At 41.7% G+C, this 15,364-nt stretch overlaps 1 protein-coding gene across 1 annotated transcript in view; it reads right to left on the bottom strand.

Annotated features, from left to right (window-relative positions):
* Positions 1-12,338: 12,338 nt before the first annotated feature.
* Positions 12,339-15,364, bottom strand: part of TTC21A (tetratricopeptide repeat domain 21A) — a 52,130-nt gene continuing 49,104 nt past the window's right edge. The window contains exons 27-29 of the mRNA XM_015832516.1: positions 14,290-14,410; positions 13,753-13,820; positions 12,339-12,416 (exon numbers count right to left, since the gene is read on the bottom strand). Of these exons, the coding sequence (XP_015688002.1) occupies positions 12,339-12,416; positions 13,753-13,820; positions 14,290-14,410 (267 nt within the window). The remainder of the gene's footprint in view (positions 12,417-13,752; positions 13,821-14,289; positions 14,411-15,364) is intronic.

The raw sequence follows: 15,364 nt of genomic DNA, 5'->3' as shown, positions 1-15,364 counted from the left end.
GGCTAAAGTTTTGCACATTTGTGCATTGCTCTCTTCCCTGTAAAATGAGAGGGTTGTTGTTCAGGAAAAGGGAACAGGGAGATAATTTGATGTGGCTTCGCAGCTTCTGGTTACCGGAGTCTTAGGGGTGACTTGGTTTAGGGTGGTTGGCTTTAAGAGTTGGGACTAGCCCAGGAGGGGGTGCATTTATGATCTGGGAACTTGGTGGTGGTACAGGAAAAAAAACACATGTTGGTGTTTTCATTATCTGAGCTGATCGACTTTGCTCTTTGACCTTCAATAATTTACAAAGGGTCCCAAATTTCTTTCTAGTTGGAAGTCTTTGTGAAGACAGCTGGCCCCCATCTGGTCTATGCAAAGAAACCGTTAACAAATGGGTGGCAGGAGAAAAAAAAATGTCTACAGAAGAAGTGTGGCATAATCCTGCTTTGGGCAGCTTTTTTTTTTTTTAAAGTATTTTGTGAATATTATAGTTTTCCCTATTTTTATTTAATTGATGGATTTTTTTTACATGCCAATTTATATTAATTAATTATTACTTTATAAGTTTTTCCCTCTGGGTACTGATTATGTATACCTTTTTTTTTGGCACTAAAGCAATCAGTTTTAGAACATTCCTATTTTCTCGGCATATTTTTCTAGAAAACAGCTTCGTTTTCCAATGAATGTCGGGTGGTAATGGACACAGGCGTTTTGTCCTGCCTCCATGTTTCTCCCACCCACTTGCTTTAATTTATTCACTTGGTTTTGGCACCAATCCTCACCTCGGTATGCACTGATTTGTAAATAAATACATATTTGCCCTTTCTGCATATTATGTAAAAGGTTTTTGGTTCAGACCCATTGTTCTTTAAAAAAAAAACTAAGCTAAATCTGGGTATTTATTGACATAATATATGATTCGCCAATGTATTGATGGAAGTCATTTGGTTTAAATCGCTTTGCCTTTGTTTTTTGGGGTTTTTTTTTCTGTGTATATGTTGGATTCATGTTGCTTAAAGGTACAAATTTTATTTTTCCTTTTCATTTGCTGTATAAAACCGAACCAAACAAAAAAAGCATTACCCCAGCAAGTTGCTGTCTCTCATTCTGTTGAAGCAATATGAAGAAATTTTTTATTATCCTTTCAATTAAAAAAAAAGAATGAAAATACACTTTTTTTGCATTGTGATTCTTCTCAATGGTAGATTGAAAAGGGGTGTCTGGGCTGGGGGGGGGATACCAAATGCATGCTGATCAGAAATCATGCCTTCCAGCTTTGCATGTAGTGGTTGCTATTTCTTTCTTTTCTAATTTGCCATGGGGGGAGGGGGCTTCCCTCTCTAGCAAAAAGAAAGAAAGAAAGAGAGAAAAAAAGAGAGGGAGGGAGGGATAGGGGGAATTTAAAATGCTATGATATGAAGCAAGTTGTGATACGAAAAAGACACAGGTTTTAGTGGGCACATTCACATCATATGAACAGAATAACAGAATTGGGAGGGTACCTTGGAGGTCTTCTAGTCCAACCCCCTGCTCAGGCAGGAAACCCTATACCAGGGGTAGGCCACCTTGGCTCTTTTATGACTGGTGGACTTCAACTCCCAGAATTCCTGAGCCAGCCATGCTGAGGGGAAAGGGAGAGTTTCCAAGCTGAGCCATGCTGGCTCAGGAATTCTGGGAGTTGAAGTCCACGAGTCATAAAAGAGCCAAAGTGGCCTACCCCTGTACTAGACCATTTCAGACAAAGGTTTGTCCAATCTTTTCTTAAAAACCTCCAATGATGGAGCACCTGTAAAATTAGGTTTGTACACCAGGTGAGCTTGTGATTCAATATGCTATGAACATAGCCACTAACTAAATTAAATGTTTTCTGATGGTTTGAGAGGCACGTCCCTAGATCTCATATTTGCCATTTCCCCTTGAGTGGGAAACATGGTAGGATTTTAACTCTCATTATTGAATTTTTGCCTCCACTTTTAGCAGTGCCTCTGTTTCGTTAATATGAAACTGTTACTGCTCCAGTGGCCTCAGCAGAGAAAGAGAGAGACTGGACTTTGCCTGGCTCTGAAACTAAATAGGATCTGACCTTGCAGGAAACTGGGCTAGAAAGTAAATAAATAAATCTCATAAGGAGGCAGAAGCAGTGGCCCCTGTTTTGCTGCCAAGAAAACTGCACATGTCCATGAAATCATCTTCCTGGTGACAGCTTCCAGGCCGGCATCTCAGCTCTGGGCTACCTACAAGTTAACTGCATCCAGTTTTGGTAACCACGATGTAAAAAAGATGTTGAGACTGTAGAAAGTGTACAGAGAAGAGCAACAAAGATGATTAGGGGACTGGAGGCTAAAACGTATAAGGAATGGTTGCTGGAATTGGGCATGTCTAGTTTAATGAAGAGAAGGAGGAGGGGGGACATGATAGCAGTCTTCCAGTATCTCAGGGGCTGCCCCAAAGAAGAGGGAGTCAAGCTATTCTCCAAAGCGCCTGAAGGCAGGACAAGAAGCAATGGATGGAAATTAACCAAGGAGAGAAGCAACCTAGAACTAAGGAGAAACTTCCTGACAGTCAGAACAATTAACCAGTGGAACAACCTGCCTCCAGAAGTGGTGAATGCTCCAACACTGGAAGTTTTTAAGAAGAGACTGGACAGCCATTCGTCTGAAATGGCATAGGGTTTCCTGCCTGAGCAGGGGGTTGGACTTGATGACCTCCAAGGTCCCTTCCAACTTTATTATTATTATTATTATTATTATTATTATTATTATTATTATTATTATTCATTTGAAATGTTACAGGGGTTTCTGCCTGAGTAGAAGGTTCGACTAGAAGACCTCCAAGTTCCCTTCCAACTCTTGTTACTTCTGATTTCCAGCAAATAAATGCCCATTGCAAACAATGGATTCACTTAATGAAAAAAAGATTGTAAAATCAGATGCGGTCACCTGTGACTCGCTTAACAATAGACACCACTTACAACTGTAACTGTTGTAACTCAATTACTGTCATAGATTGAGGACTACCTCTATGCAATATAGTCCTGCTTATGAACACCATGTGAAAACTTCAGTTTCCGCCAATTCTTCATTTTACTGATACAAGCTATTGCAGGTAGTCCTCGACTTAACGATCACAATTGAGCCCAAAATTTCTGCTGTTAAATGAAACATTTGTTAGGTGATTTTTGTCCCATTTTATAACCTTGCCACAATTGTTAAGTGAATCACTGCAATTCTTAAGTTTGTAACAATTGTTAATCTTCCCCATTGACTTTGCTTGTCAGAAGGTCACAAAAGGGGATCACGTGACCCCGGGACACTGCAACGGTCATAAATATGAGTCACCTGCCAAGTGTCTGAATTTCGATCACATGACCATGGGGATGCTGCAATGGTCATAAGTGTGGAAAACGGTCATAAGTCACTTTTTTCAAAGCTGTTGTGACTTTGAACGGTCACTAAATTAACTGTTTTAAGTCTAAGACTACTTGTAATTTATCCAGCTCCATCCATAATATTCAGTATGAGTCTGGATAGTTGACAACTTCCATAATAGTTTTCATGGGCCCTCAGAATCCTCCAGAACATTGGCAGCCTAATTTCCTGCTTTTTAACTGAGCGGGCAGAGGATATAAAGAGAGACCGGCAAGTTAAACTGATAGGTCTGTTTAATTAATAAAAATAGTTTCCTCCAAAACAAGAGAAAGCAGAGCAAAAACCCCAGTCTCTCTGGAGAAGTTAATTATTTCACAGCCCTCTTTTCAGCATTCCTTGGCTGCTAAATAAAATGTTAAAATAAAGATATATATTTAGAAAAAGTGTCCTCAGCTCCCATAAGGTTCATCTTGAAAGCGTGGCTAAATTTCTCAAAAGAAACCAGCATGGCTGCATAAGGAACTCTCTGATAAATTGAAAGACAAAAAGGACAAGTATAAAAAGTGGAAAGAAGGGCACATAACTAAGGCAGAATATCAGCTAATAGCCTGAGACTGCATAGATGAAGTAAGGAAAGCTAAGGCTGAAAATGAGCTAAGGCTTGCGACAAAAGTCAAAAATAATTAAAAAAGCTTATTTCAACATGTGAAAAACAAGAAAAAAGTTAAGGAAATTATTTGTGGAAGAATGTGATAAGCAACAGGGAGAAAGCAGAACTATTTAACTCGTTTTTTGCATCTGTCTTTACACAAAGGGGAAAAACAGTTCAACCTATCAATAACAGTACCATAAAAAACAGATTAGAAACACAAGTTAAGATAGGCAAGAAAATAGTAAGTGAGCACCTGTCCACCCTAGATGAATTCAGATCACCAGAACCAGATGGATTACACCCCAAGGTTCTCAAGGAACTGGCAGATGTGATCTCAGAACCACTGAACTATATTTTTCAAAGATCCTGGAGCACTGGGAAACTGCCAGGGGACTGGAAAAGAGCTGATGTAGTTCCCATCTTCAAAAAAGGGGGAAAAATGGACCCAGGAAACTACAGACCTATCAACCGGACCTCAATACCTGGGAAGATTCTGGAAAAGATAATCAAGCAACGAATCAGTGAACATCTAGAGGCAAACAAAGTCATATCCAAAAGCCAACATGGGTTTGTCAAAAACAGGTCAGACAAATCTTATTGCATTCTTTGACCAGGTGACAAAATTAGTGGATCAGAGGAATGCTGTGGATATAATTTACTTGGACTTCAGTAAGGCATTTGATAAAGTAGACCACAACCTACTATTTGATAAGATAGAAAAATGTGGGTTAGACAGCATCACCACCAGATGGATTCGTAGCTGGCTGGCGTTTTTTTTAAGTTTTAGTTTAAAACTTCAGCTTAAAACTTCAAAAAGACCCAGGTAATCTTAACTACAGGTAGTCCTTGCCTTACAACAGTTTTCTTAGTGACCGTTTAAGTTACAATGGCACTAAAAAAAAGTGACTTATGACAGTTTTTCACACTTACGACCATTGCAGCATCCCCATGGTCACATGATCAAAATCCAGACGCTTGGCAACTGGCTCGTATTTATGACAGTCGCAGTGTCCCAGAGTCATGTGATCCCCTTTTATGACCTTCTGACAAGCAAAGTCAATGGGGAAGCCAGATTCACTTAACAACCGGGTGACTAATTTAACAACTGCAGTGATTCACCTAACAACTGTGGCAAGAAAGGTCATTAAATGGGGCAAAGCTCACTTAACAAATTTCTCACTTAGCAACAGAACCTTTGGGCTCCATTATGGTTGTACGTTGAAGACTACTTGTGTTAGCTGCAGAAAGGATGTTGTCAAAAACCACAAATGAAGACAACGGTCGTTTAGAGCAGAGAAGATCAGCACTAAAAACGGTGAGGTTGTGTTTAGCAAATAAATCCGCACTCTCATAGTTCAGTTTAGCTTGCCACTTAGGAACTGTGTAATGCGGTGTTTCTCAGCCTTGGTAACTTTAAGATATGTGGATTTAAAGATATGTGGCTGGCTGGGGAATTCTGGGAAGTCCACATATTCTTTTTTTTTTGGGGGGGGGGCCAAGATTCAGAAACACTGGTATGATGCTTAGATGTCCATGTGGCCTTCAGTAAGGATCCCATTTGCAAAAGGAGAAAACAGCCAGATGCAACTTTGCAGACCTCCTTTTGCTGTGATTTTGGTTAGATCTGGGTTGCACAATTCCAGGAGATAGTAAGACGGCAGTAAAAAGATTTAAAAAAACAAGAGGTTTTTGCAGTGCAGATGTGGTTGTCCGCATTTACGCCCAAAGGCTTATCCAATGAAGTACAAGGCCACTTTTTTAAACACCTCCCCCCCCCCGCCAACAATTATTAGCCACCACCTTTAAATAAATGCAGCCTTAGGAGAAGCATAAAAGTAGATGCTAAAATTATCTGGGAAAAGAGCGATTACCTTGGGCAACGTCGTCTCGGCCTGGAAGATCATTTTTCAGTTCTCAAAGGACCCAGCTGTGTTATTTGATGGTTTTATTATGGATTTGCTTTGGGCAAAGAGGGAAGTGTTCAGAACTGCACACAATTCCTGCTTCCTCGGTGTTCTGACAAGAAGGATGATGCTTCTTGAAAGCAACCCAGGGGCTGAAAAATATTCTGGGTGGCCAAGCCTGGGAACAACCTGCACCCCTGTCAACAAAGCTTTCTTTTTCTTCTTTTTCTTCTTCTTCCTTTAAAAAAAATAAATCTAAAACTTCCTGGCGCCTTCAGACAATTCACAGAACGGCAGCATTCAGGTCTTGTGAGATTGATGGTACGTAGCAACCCCGTAGGTGGCGGGCCAAGTACAGAGTTCCTCAAGTTTATTCCCAGCCCGAAGGCGGGAGGGAAAGACGCCTCCCTCCCCTTCTCCTGAAATTAAATTCCAGCCTGATTTCCCCAAAGGCAGACTGAGCACAGCCGACGTAGGGAGGCAGTGGCCCACATGTTGTTTTGAATGCCAAGCAGAACCAGATTTGGCGGCCCGCAAAAGGGGAAGAAGGAAAGGTCCCACCTGATTCTGCTCCCTGGAAGGGCGGTCGTCAATCGGTCACTGTGCCCAAAGTCATTCCAGGAAGCGAAACAGGCACGTCTGCCAGCTCTGCCTGGTTGGCTCTGAAACAAATTCTTCAGCTTTTATTTATTAAATTTATATGCTGCCTATCTCACTATCCCAGGGGTAGGCAACCTTGGCTCTTTTTATGACTCGTGGACTTCAACTCCCAGAATTCCTGAGCCAGCATGGCTCAGCTTGGAGACCTCTCCCTTTCCCCTCAGCATGGCTGGCTCAGGAATTCTGGGAGTTGAAGTCCACGCATCATAAAAGAGCCAAGGCGGCCTATCCCTGGACTATCCAAAGCAATTCTGGGGGGGGGGGGGGTTGGATTACTATTGCTAAGGTGCTGAGTTATTTTGATATTTTATTATGCTTTTTAGTTTATATTTTATTGTATTGTTTTATTTTACCTTATTTTGTTTTAATTTAGTTTACTTTTTTTTTGGGTTATATTTTACTTTTATGTTATTTTTTTTTATATCAATCTGCCCTCTGTTTTGCTTCCCAAGAAACTAAATATGAGTTTTCAGGGTTGAATTGTCTGCATCTCCTCAAGATTGTTCACTGTATCTTAGAAGATAATAACCCAGGTGTCAAGGCACAAGAAATCAGGAAAGCAATTCAGATGATTACAAGTTTATTGCGTGCTTATGCTCTCCGCAAGGACCTGAACTGCTAATGGTCAAAGCAAATTAGCGGTAGATAAGAGTCAACAGAATTCAAGGTGGGCTGGACTTCAGATCTCCTGTGGGTGTGAAGGGACCCGAGACTGATGACATGTTTGACCCCTCCCTTGGGCTCAACCTGGTCACCTCCTACATCAGGGGTCTTCAAACTTGGCCCTTTTATGACTAGTAGACTTCAACTCCCAGAATTCCTCAGCCAGGCACGCTGGCTGAGGAATTCTGGGAGTTGAAGTCCACAAGTCATAAAAGGGCCAGGTTTGAAGACCCCTGTCCTACATCAAGCTGGCAAATCAGAAATGGGTAGCCAATGGATCAGGGTGAGGGAGCAGTGATGGGATTCACCTGATTTACACCACTTTGGCAGAAACGGTAGCTAATTTTTTGTTGCCCAGACCCAGAATGGACTTCCGGAAATGGCATCCACACAGAGAACTGGTTGTTCACATATTTGAATCCCACCACTGGGAGGGAGGTACCTTGGAAAACAGAGGTGGGGGGGGAGAAAGAGCCGATTGTGTAGGGAACCAACAGATAAGAGAGGGAGAGCTCACAACTGCATAATGAGTAAAGAAACCCAGAAAGGGACCGCCCACATTTATCAGTCTGTACAGGTAGTTGCAGGATCCAATCTGGGTCAGTCACCAGGACCAGAGTTTTAGTCTTCCAAGCTTTCAAACTCATGCTGGAGGTTGCAAATGGCAGTCACATGACCTCAGGACACTGCAACCGTCATAAATACACACCAGTTGCCAAAAGTCACTGTTTTGTAACTGAATGATCGGTAATCCAATGATTGTAAATCAAGGAGTTACCTTGTACTCTATCAGTATTCAATTACTGTGTTGCAAAATAAAGCAACTTTGGCTGGCCTGGAGATATTGCACTAGGGGAAAACTGCTAATTATTTAGAACTTCTTTGTGTCGAGCAGGTAGTAAAGACACAGGAGCTGTTTTAGGCACACCTCAGAGCTTTAACTCCTTCTTGCATCCAACATGTCTTTCTTTGCTTTAAGTTTCCATAGGAACAGGTCCTATTTGCTTGAGCGTTGCCCTGGTAATATGCCGGCCAACTCCCAGCTGAACTGTAGCCACGCCCAACCTTCTGCAGCAGACTTTGTTGGAAAACCCTGTCCAAAGAAATGCTTCACACCCCTTCTTCTCTGAGGGTCTGTCACAAAGAAGACAAAGCATCAGAAAGCAAGACAAGAAGACTAGCAAGACTAACTAAGGAGAGAAGCAAGAAGTTTCCCGAAAGTGAGAGCAATTAAGCAGTGGAACAGAAGTTGTGGGTGATGTTTTAAGAAGAGACTGGACAGCCACATGCCTGCAATGGCATAGGACAGGGGTGTCCAACTGCCAGCCTGAGGGCCGGATGCATCACGCCAAAACTATGCCCACCCCATTGCCGGCAATGGGAAAATGATAATAATGATGATAAAGTTGGAAGGGACCTTGGAGGTCATCCAGTCCAACCCCCTGCTCAGGCAGGAAATCCTATACCATTTTGGACAAATGGCTGTCCAGTTTCTTCTTAAAAACTTCCAGTGTTGGTGCATTTACCGCTTCTGGAGGCAGGTTGTTCCACTGGTTAATTGTTCTAACTGTCAGGAAGTTTCTCCTTAGTTCTAGGTTGCTTCTCTCTTTGGTTAGCTTCCACCCGTTGCTCCTTGTCCTGCCTTCAGGCACTTTGGAAAATAGCTTGACTCCCTCTTCTTTGTGGCAGCCCCTGAGATACTGGAACACTGCTATCCTGTCCCCCCTCGTCCTTCTCTTTGTTAAACTAGACATACCCAATTCCAGCAGCCGTTCCTTATATGTTTTAGCCTCCAGTCCCCTAATCATCTTTGTTGCTCTTCTCTGTACTCTTTCTAGAGTCTCAACATCTTTTTTACATCGTGGTGACCAAAACTGGATGCAGGATTCCAAGTGTGGCCTTACCAAGGCATTGTAAAGTGATATTAATACTTCATGTGATCTTGATTCTATCCCTCTGTTAATGCAGCCCAGCACTGTGTTGGCTTTTTTGGCAGCTGCAGCACAGTGCTGGCTCATATTTAAATGATTGTCCACTAGGACTTCGTGATCCCTCTCACAGTTACTACTATTGAGCAAGGTACCCCCTATACTATACCTGTACATTTGGTTTTTCTTGCCTAAATGTAGAACTTTACTTTTTTCACCATTGAATTTCATTTTGTTAGATAGAGCCCAGTGTTCAAGTCTGTCCAGATCCTCCTGTATCCTAAGCCTGTCTTCTGGAGTGTTGGCTATTCCTGCTAGCTTGGTATCGTCTGCAAATTTGATGAGTTCCCCATCTATCCCCTCGTCCAGATCGTTGATGAAGATGTTGAAGAGCACTGGGCCTAGAACAGAGCCCTGGGGCACCCCACTACACACTTCCCTCCATGTAGATATGGTTCCATTGAGGACCACATGCTGAGTACGGCCGATCAGCCAGCTACGGATCTATCTGGTGGTGATGCTGTCTAACCGGCATTTTTCTATCTTCTCAAGTAGTAGGTTGTGGTCTACTTTGTCAAATGCCTTACTGAAGTCCAAGTAAATTATATCCACAGCATTCCTCTGGTCCACTAATTTTGTCACTTGGTCAAAGAATGCAATAAGATTTGTCTGGCATGATCTGTTTTTGACAAACCCGTGTTGATTTTTAGTAATGACTTTGTTTGCCTATAGGTGTTTGCTGATTCGTTGTTTGATTATCTTTTCCAGAATCTTCCCAGGTATTGAGGTCAGGCTAATAGGTCTGTAATTTCCTGGGTCTTTTTTCCCCCCTTTTTTGAAGATGGGAACTACATCAGCTCTTTTCCAGTCCTCTGGTAGTTCCCCAGTGCTCCAGGATCTCTGAAAAATATAGTTCAGTGGTTCTGAGATTACATCTGCCAGTTCCTTGAGAACCTTGGGATGTAATCCATCTGGTCCTGGTGATTTGAACTCGAGTTTGACACCCGTGGTATAGGGTCTCCTGTTGAGGGGGGAGGAGAGGGGTTAGATCAGAAAACCTTCAAGGTCCCTTCCAACTCTGTTATTCCTGCTCTACATTTGATACAGGAAAAGCTGGCCTTATCCACGGGCTGGTTAAATGTTCTGGAATAAGGCATTGAAACAAATCCACTTGAATAGATCAGCAGTGATGATACCATAGTTCAGTGGTGGCGAACCTATGGCACATGTGCCAGAGGTGGCACTTGGAGCCCTCTCTGTGGGCATGCGTGCTGTCGCCCCAGTCCCGCCTCCCCCCGTGCCCCCCTCCTGCATGGAGCAGCACAGCCAAGGACATGGCAGGCCGGGCAGCAGGGACAAGTCTCCACACTCGTGCCCCATCATGTGCAGATGATGTTGTGGGGTGCGGGCGGAGGGTGTGGTTGCCATGGCGCTGCAGGGCCGCCTGGGTGATCTGTGGCAGGCCATGGAGGTGGTGGGTGGCCCTGCGGGCGGGCAGGGGCTTGGCGGGGGTGGGTGGGGCAGGCAGGGCAGGAGGTGGAGCGGAGTGGGGGCAGGTTTCGGCACTCGGTCTCTAAAAGGTTCGCCATCACTGCCATAGTTCCTTAGGATTACAAGTGCCGAGGATGCAAAACAATTGTTCCAGAAGGAGATACAGTGAAGATAAAGTGAAGATTTTGAGGGAGGTTAATCCTACGTTTCCTACATTCGGGGAATGGTAGGAATTAAACACTCATGTTAGTGGGTGTCCTTGGATGGTTCTGGATGTGGCCTGTGTTTGCCTTCAGATGATTAGAGATGGGAAATCAGATGGACTAAGGGACTCTCAGTGATAAAGAGACCTGTCCTTCAGGAGGCATCACCTCAAACTGTTCAGGCATCAGGCTAAAACCATCCATTCAGAACAATATTAGTTTAATGTTATATGTGTGAACTAAACCATGATGACGGCTTAGGGAACTATTTAAAACGAGCTAGTGTCGTATGGACACAGCCAATGTATAATTTACTTGTACAACGACAAGCACATGGATCTCCTTCTATAAACTACACTTAGTCCTTGACTTATGACCACAACTGAGCCCAACATTTCTCTTGCTATGTGAGATGGTTTTGCCCCATTTTATGACCTTTCTTGGCACAGTTGTTAAGTGAATCACTGCTGTTCTTACGTTAGTAACATGGTTGCTAAGAGAATCTGGCTTCCCCCATTGACTTTGCCTGTCAGAAGGTCGCAAAAGGGGATCACATGACCCCGGGACACTGCGACTGTCATAAAGATGAGCCAGTTGCCAACCATCTGAATCTTGATCACATGAGACGGGGATCTGCAACCGTCACAAGTGGAAAAAACAATCATAAGTCTTTTTTTTCAGTGCTGTTGTAACTTTGGTCACTAAACCAACTGTAATAAGTCGAGGATTTTCTTTACATTGGAGGAAAGCTGGAGGGCCTCAGCCCAACCTTAGCCTTTCTGTGAATGTATTCTCTCTCCCATCATTCCTGACTCCAATAAATATGGTGAAGATTCTCAGTATGGAGAAAATGCAGCAGGAACACCTCCGGTGATCGTGCTGACATTGGGGCTCCTCACCAATCAGTACTGATTCTATTTTTAAAAAAGAACCACTTTGAGACACATCCCGGATATATCCTTGGGAAATAAATATTTTGAATAGCAACAACATGTTTGACTATGAAGAGTTGACACATCATTTCAACCACGGAATCTGGAATGAAATTTGGAAGCGATGAATCATTATTAATCCAGTTGTAAGTTTCCTCAAGTACATCACAAAAGAAGAAAATATACTGCTGTAGTATGTAATCATATGAAGTACTATTTCAGTGAAGAGTTATATTAATATTTGTTCTGATCTAATTTTAATAGACCACATTTTTTGTGCAGTGAAGGGACACCGCCACCCTGTGGACACAGAAGGGAAGGGCAACTTGGTCTCATAGATGTCAAATCCCTGTTTGGAATCCGTAGCAAGGTCTATGTGGAGTGAGGGAAAGAAACACATACAACCACCAAAAATCAGAAACTGAACTGCAGCAGATGTGCTATTTCGCTGGTTGCTTCTCAAGGAGTTACTTTGACAAGGCAATTTAAATAACGCAAATAACGCAACTTTATTGTCGAGTGTTCATGCTGATGAAGCATGTAAAATTGCACATGTTAAGGCTTAAATGACATTTGAGCTTTTTCCAAAATTTCCTCTTTAATTTTTGGATAATCTGGGTATGCCTTCAAAACCTTTAAGAAGGAAAAATAATTATTATTTTTAACAATAGCAAGCAACAATAAGCATCTACAATTAATATGACACCAAATTATACACTAGATCTACAGATACTTCCAGATAAGCATTTAGTGCTACCAATAAAAAGACGTTTTGGGGCTGTTTCAACTCCCATTCTGAAATAGTTTTTCTATGATAACAACGACGGCAACGACAAAAGTAATGGAAGACATTGGAAAACCACTGGATTATCTGTAAAATTCCATGAGTGGGGCAAGATTGTTGGTCTAGCTGCCAGCTACTGCAATATTGCCAGTCCTCAGACTTGCCAAGCAGCTGATTAAAGGAACTGCATAGAAATATGGATGCCTACAGAACTGGGATACTGCCTTCTGCAAAAAAAGGGGGGTGACTAGGAAAGCAGAAGAGGCTACAGAGGAACTGCGGGGGGGGGGGGACTCTTTTTGAATCTATGTTTCATATTATTTCAAAACCAGCAATAAACACCTTCCAAGGCTAGCCTGAAGAACTGCTGATCATTGGGCTGGGCAATAGGTAAGGCAGCCTTCCCACTCAGCAGATTAGCTATTCGGTGGGTTTGGGGACATCAGGTTTTGACAGATCAAATGACTAATCCCATAACTTGCAATCTGTTGAAGCCGTTGACAAGAACAGCAGTTCTGTTACGGACAGTTTCCTGCCAGTTGGCGATATCCCCAAGAGTGCCTAATCCAGTATTATTGCTTGGCATGGCCTGTGGAGCGTGTAATCCGGCAGAAAGGCCAGTCAGAGGTTGTAGAGACAAGACAGAGATTTGCAGGGAACAGCAAATTTTATACCCATCGCTTTTTGCTGACTCAGGGGCAAATAGAGAGCACTTTATCTGAACCACGGAGGAAGGCTCTACAGTCCCCACTACAATTCAGGGAGTATAGCTGCTCCTGGTTTATTGAGTGCTACATAATCTGGTCAGAATTTCAAAAATGCCTTTTTAAAAAAAAAGAAAAAAGAAAGAAAGGGGGAAGGGGCAAAAGGGACACTAGATTCAGATAGGCTGCAATGTTCGAATCCCTGGATTATAACCGCTTTCAGGATTTACTTAAATTCAAGTGTACAATATTAGTCTTTTTCTCCATATATATTTAGGTTAAAAAAAAAAGACAAGAAGAGGTGCAGAAAAGCATGAAAGCATTAAAAATAGAAGTTTTATATTTTCTGGATCACATTTACAATTCCATGAATTGCATAAGGTTTGGAAGTGACCAGTTTAAGTGGGATGATGCAGTTGCTGACAAGTTCACCACAGACACCCTTAGTAACTAAATTACTGCTCTGCTTTGGGGAACTTACATCATGGCATACATCTATGGCTTCTACATATTTCTTGTCTTTCAGGTAGTTGAATGCCAGTTTAAATCCTATAGGAAGAGAGAAATGATAGGTTGGCACTCTTATAAATATTATCTCTTTCAATGGGTGTAATGAGCACAATAATGCATGCTATTGCACTTTTTTTTGCATCTGTGAATGTTATTACTTGAAATTGAATAGACATAAAATGATACATAGCACTTGTATTTATTTATTTATAATATGTTATATTTATGCAGCTATAGAATTTGATATTAGTTTTGTTAATGTTTGCTAACATTCAAACCCATTTTTAAACAAAATTTACTCATTAATTAAACACTTTTAATACTTAACTAACAATATTTATTCTTGTGGAATACTATCTGTTTTCTGACAGTAAGTCAGGCCCTCTTGATAAACCTGACATGTATGGACTACCACAATACAGCTAAGCTAGATTCTAGAAAATATTGTAGAAATCCTAAATTTTACATCAGCGAATTCAAGCAAATTGATTGAAAAGATAATGCTTACCAACTGCAGGATTTGCTTGGTTACTATACTTCCAAGCTAATTCATAGTTCATTGTAGCATCTTTATATGCATTCTCCTTTTCGGCAATAAATCCCAGGCATTCATAAGCTTTTGCACATGACTAAAGAATACAATTAAGTGTGTAAATTAAATGCTTTTGGAAATTCTGATTTGTACATGATAATACCACTTCTTGGAGTTCCATAGAGTCCTAATAATTACAATAAACAACTTCCCTATTAAAGAACAGCAACCAACTTCTTTTTTATATACAATCTTTATTAAACAATAACCACCTTTTGGGCCTAATGAATATTTTTAACAAACAGCTGTATCCTTGCCTGAAAATCTATTGGTGTTTCTTGAAACTGAATTTGGGTTGTTATGAATATGAGGGAGGGTCACGTTGTTCTACCCTCCTCCCCCCCAAGATTCTATTACACTAATTCTTGAGTTTTAAGATTTCTGCTTGCTCATTTAGGGGCATGAAATACAATAATATTCATTCCTCTGCTATGCATATTACATTATTCTGACTGCAAATCTATGTGAACTTCCTACAAGTTGCTAAAAACTGACAGCAGGAACACTTAGAGAACAGATTGCCTCCTGGAATTGTGCGGGCTCCATCGCTGGAGGTTTTTAAGAAAAGGTTGGCTAGCCATTTGTCCATGATGGTATAAGGACTCTGCCTTGGGCAGGGGCTGCACGAGAAGACCTCCAACTCCATTCCAGTCCTATGATACAAATTTGCTCTATTGTTTAATGGGATGCAATGCAAGTTACATTTTTTGCCCTATATTTAATAATAATAATAATAATAATAATAATAATAATAATAATAATGACGACGATGACAACAACAACAACAACAACAATAATAATAATAATAGTAAAGTTGGAAGGGACCTTGGAGGTCATCTAGTCCAACCCCCTGCTCAGGCAGGAAACCCTATACCATTTCAGACAAATGGCTGTCCAGTCTCTTCTTAAAAACTTCCAGTGTTGGAGCATTCACCGCTTCTGGAGGCAGGTTGTTCCACTGGTTAATTGTTCTAACTGTCAGGAAGTTTCT

The sequence above is a fragment of the Protobothrops mucrosquamatus genome, unplaced genomic scaffold (assembly GCF_001527695.2).
Source record: "Protobothrops mucrosquamatus isolate PMUCROS unplaced genomic scaffold, P.Mucros_1.0 scaffold5, whole genome shotgun sequence".
Classification (NCBI taxonomy): domain Eukaryota; kingdom Metazoa; phylum Chordata; class Lepidosauria; order Squamata; family Viperidae; genus Protobothrops; species Protobothrops mucrosquamatus.
Note: the sequence above shows the minus strand (reverse complement) of the source record. Positions and strands in the feature narration are given on the sequence as shown.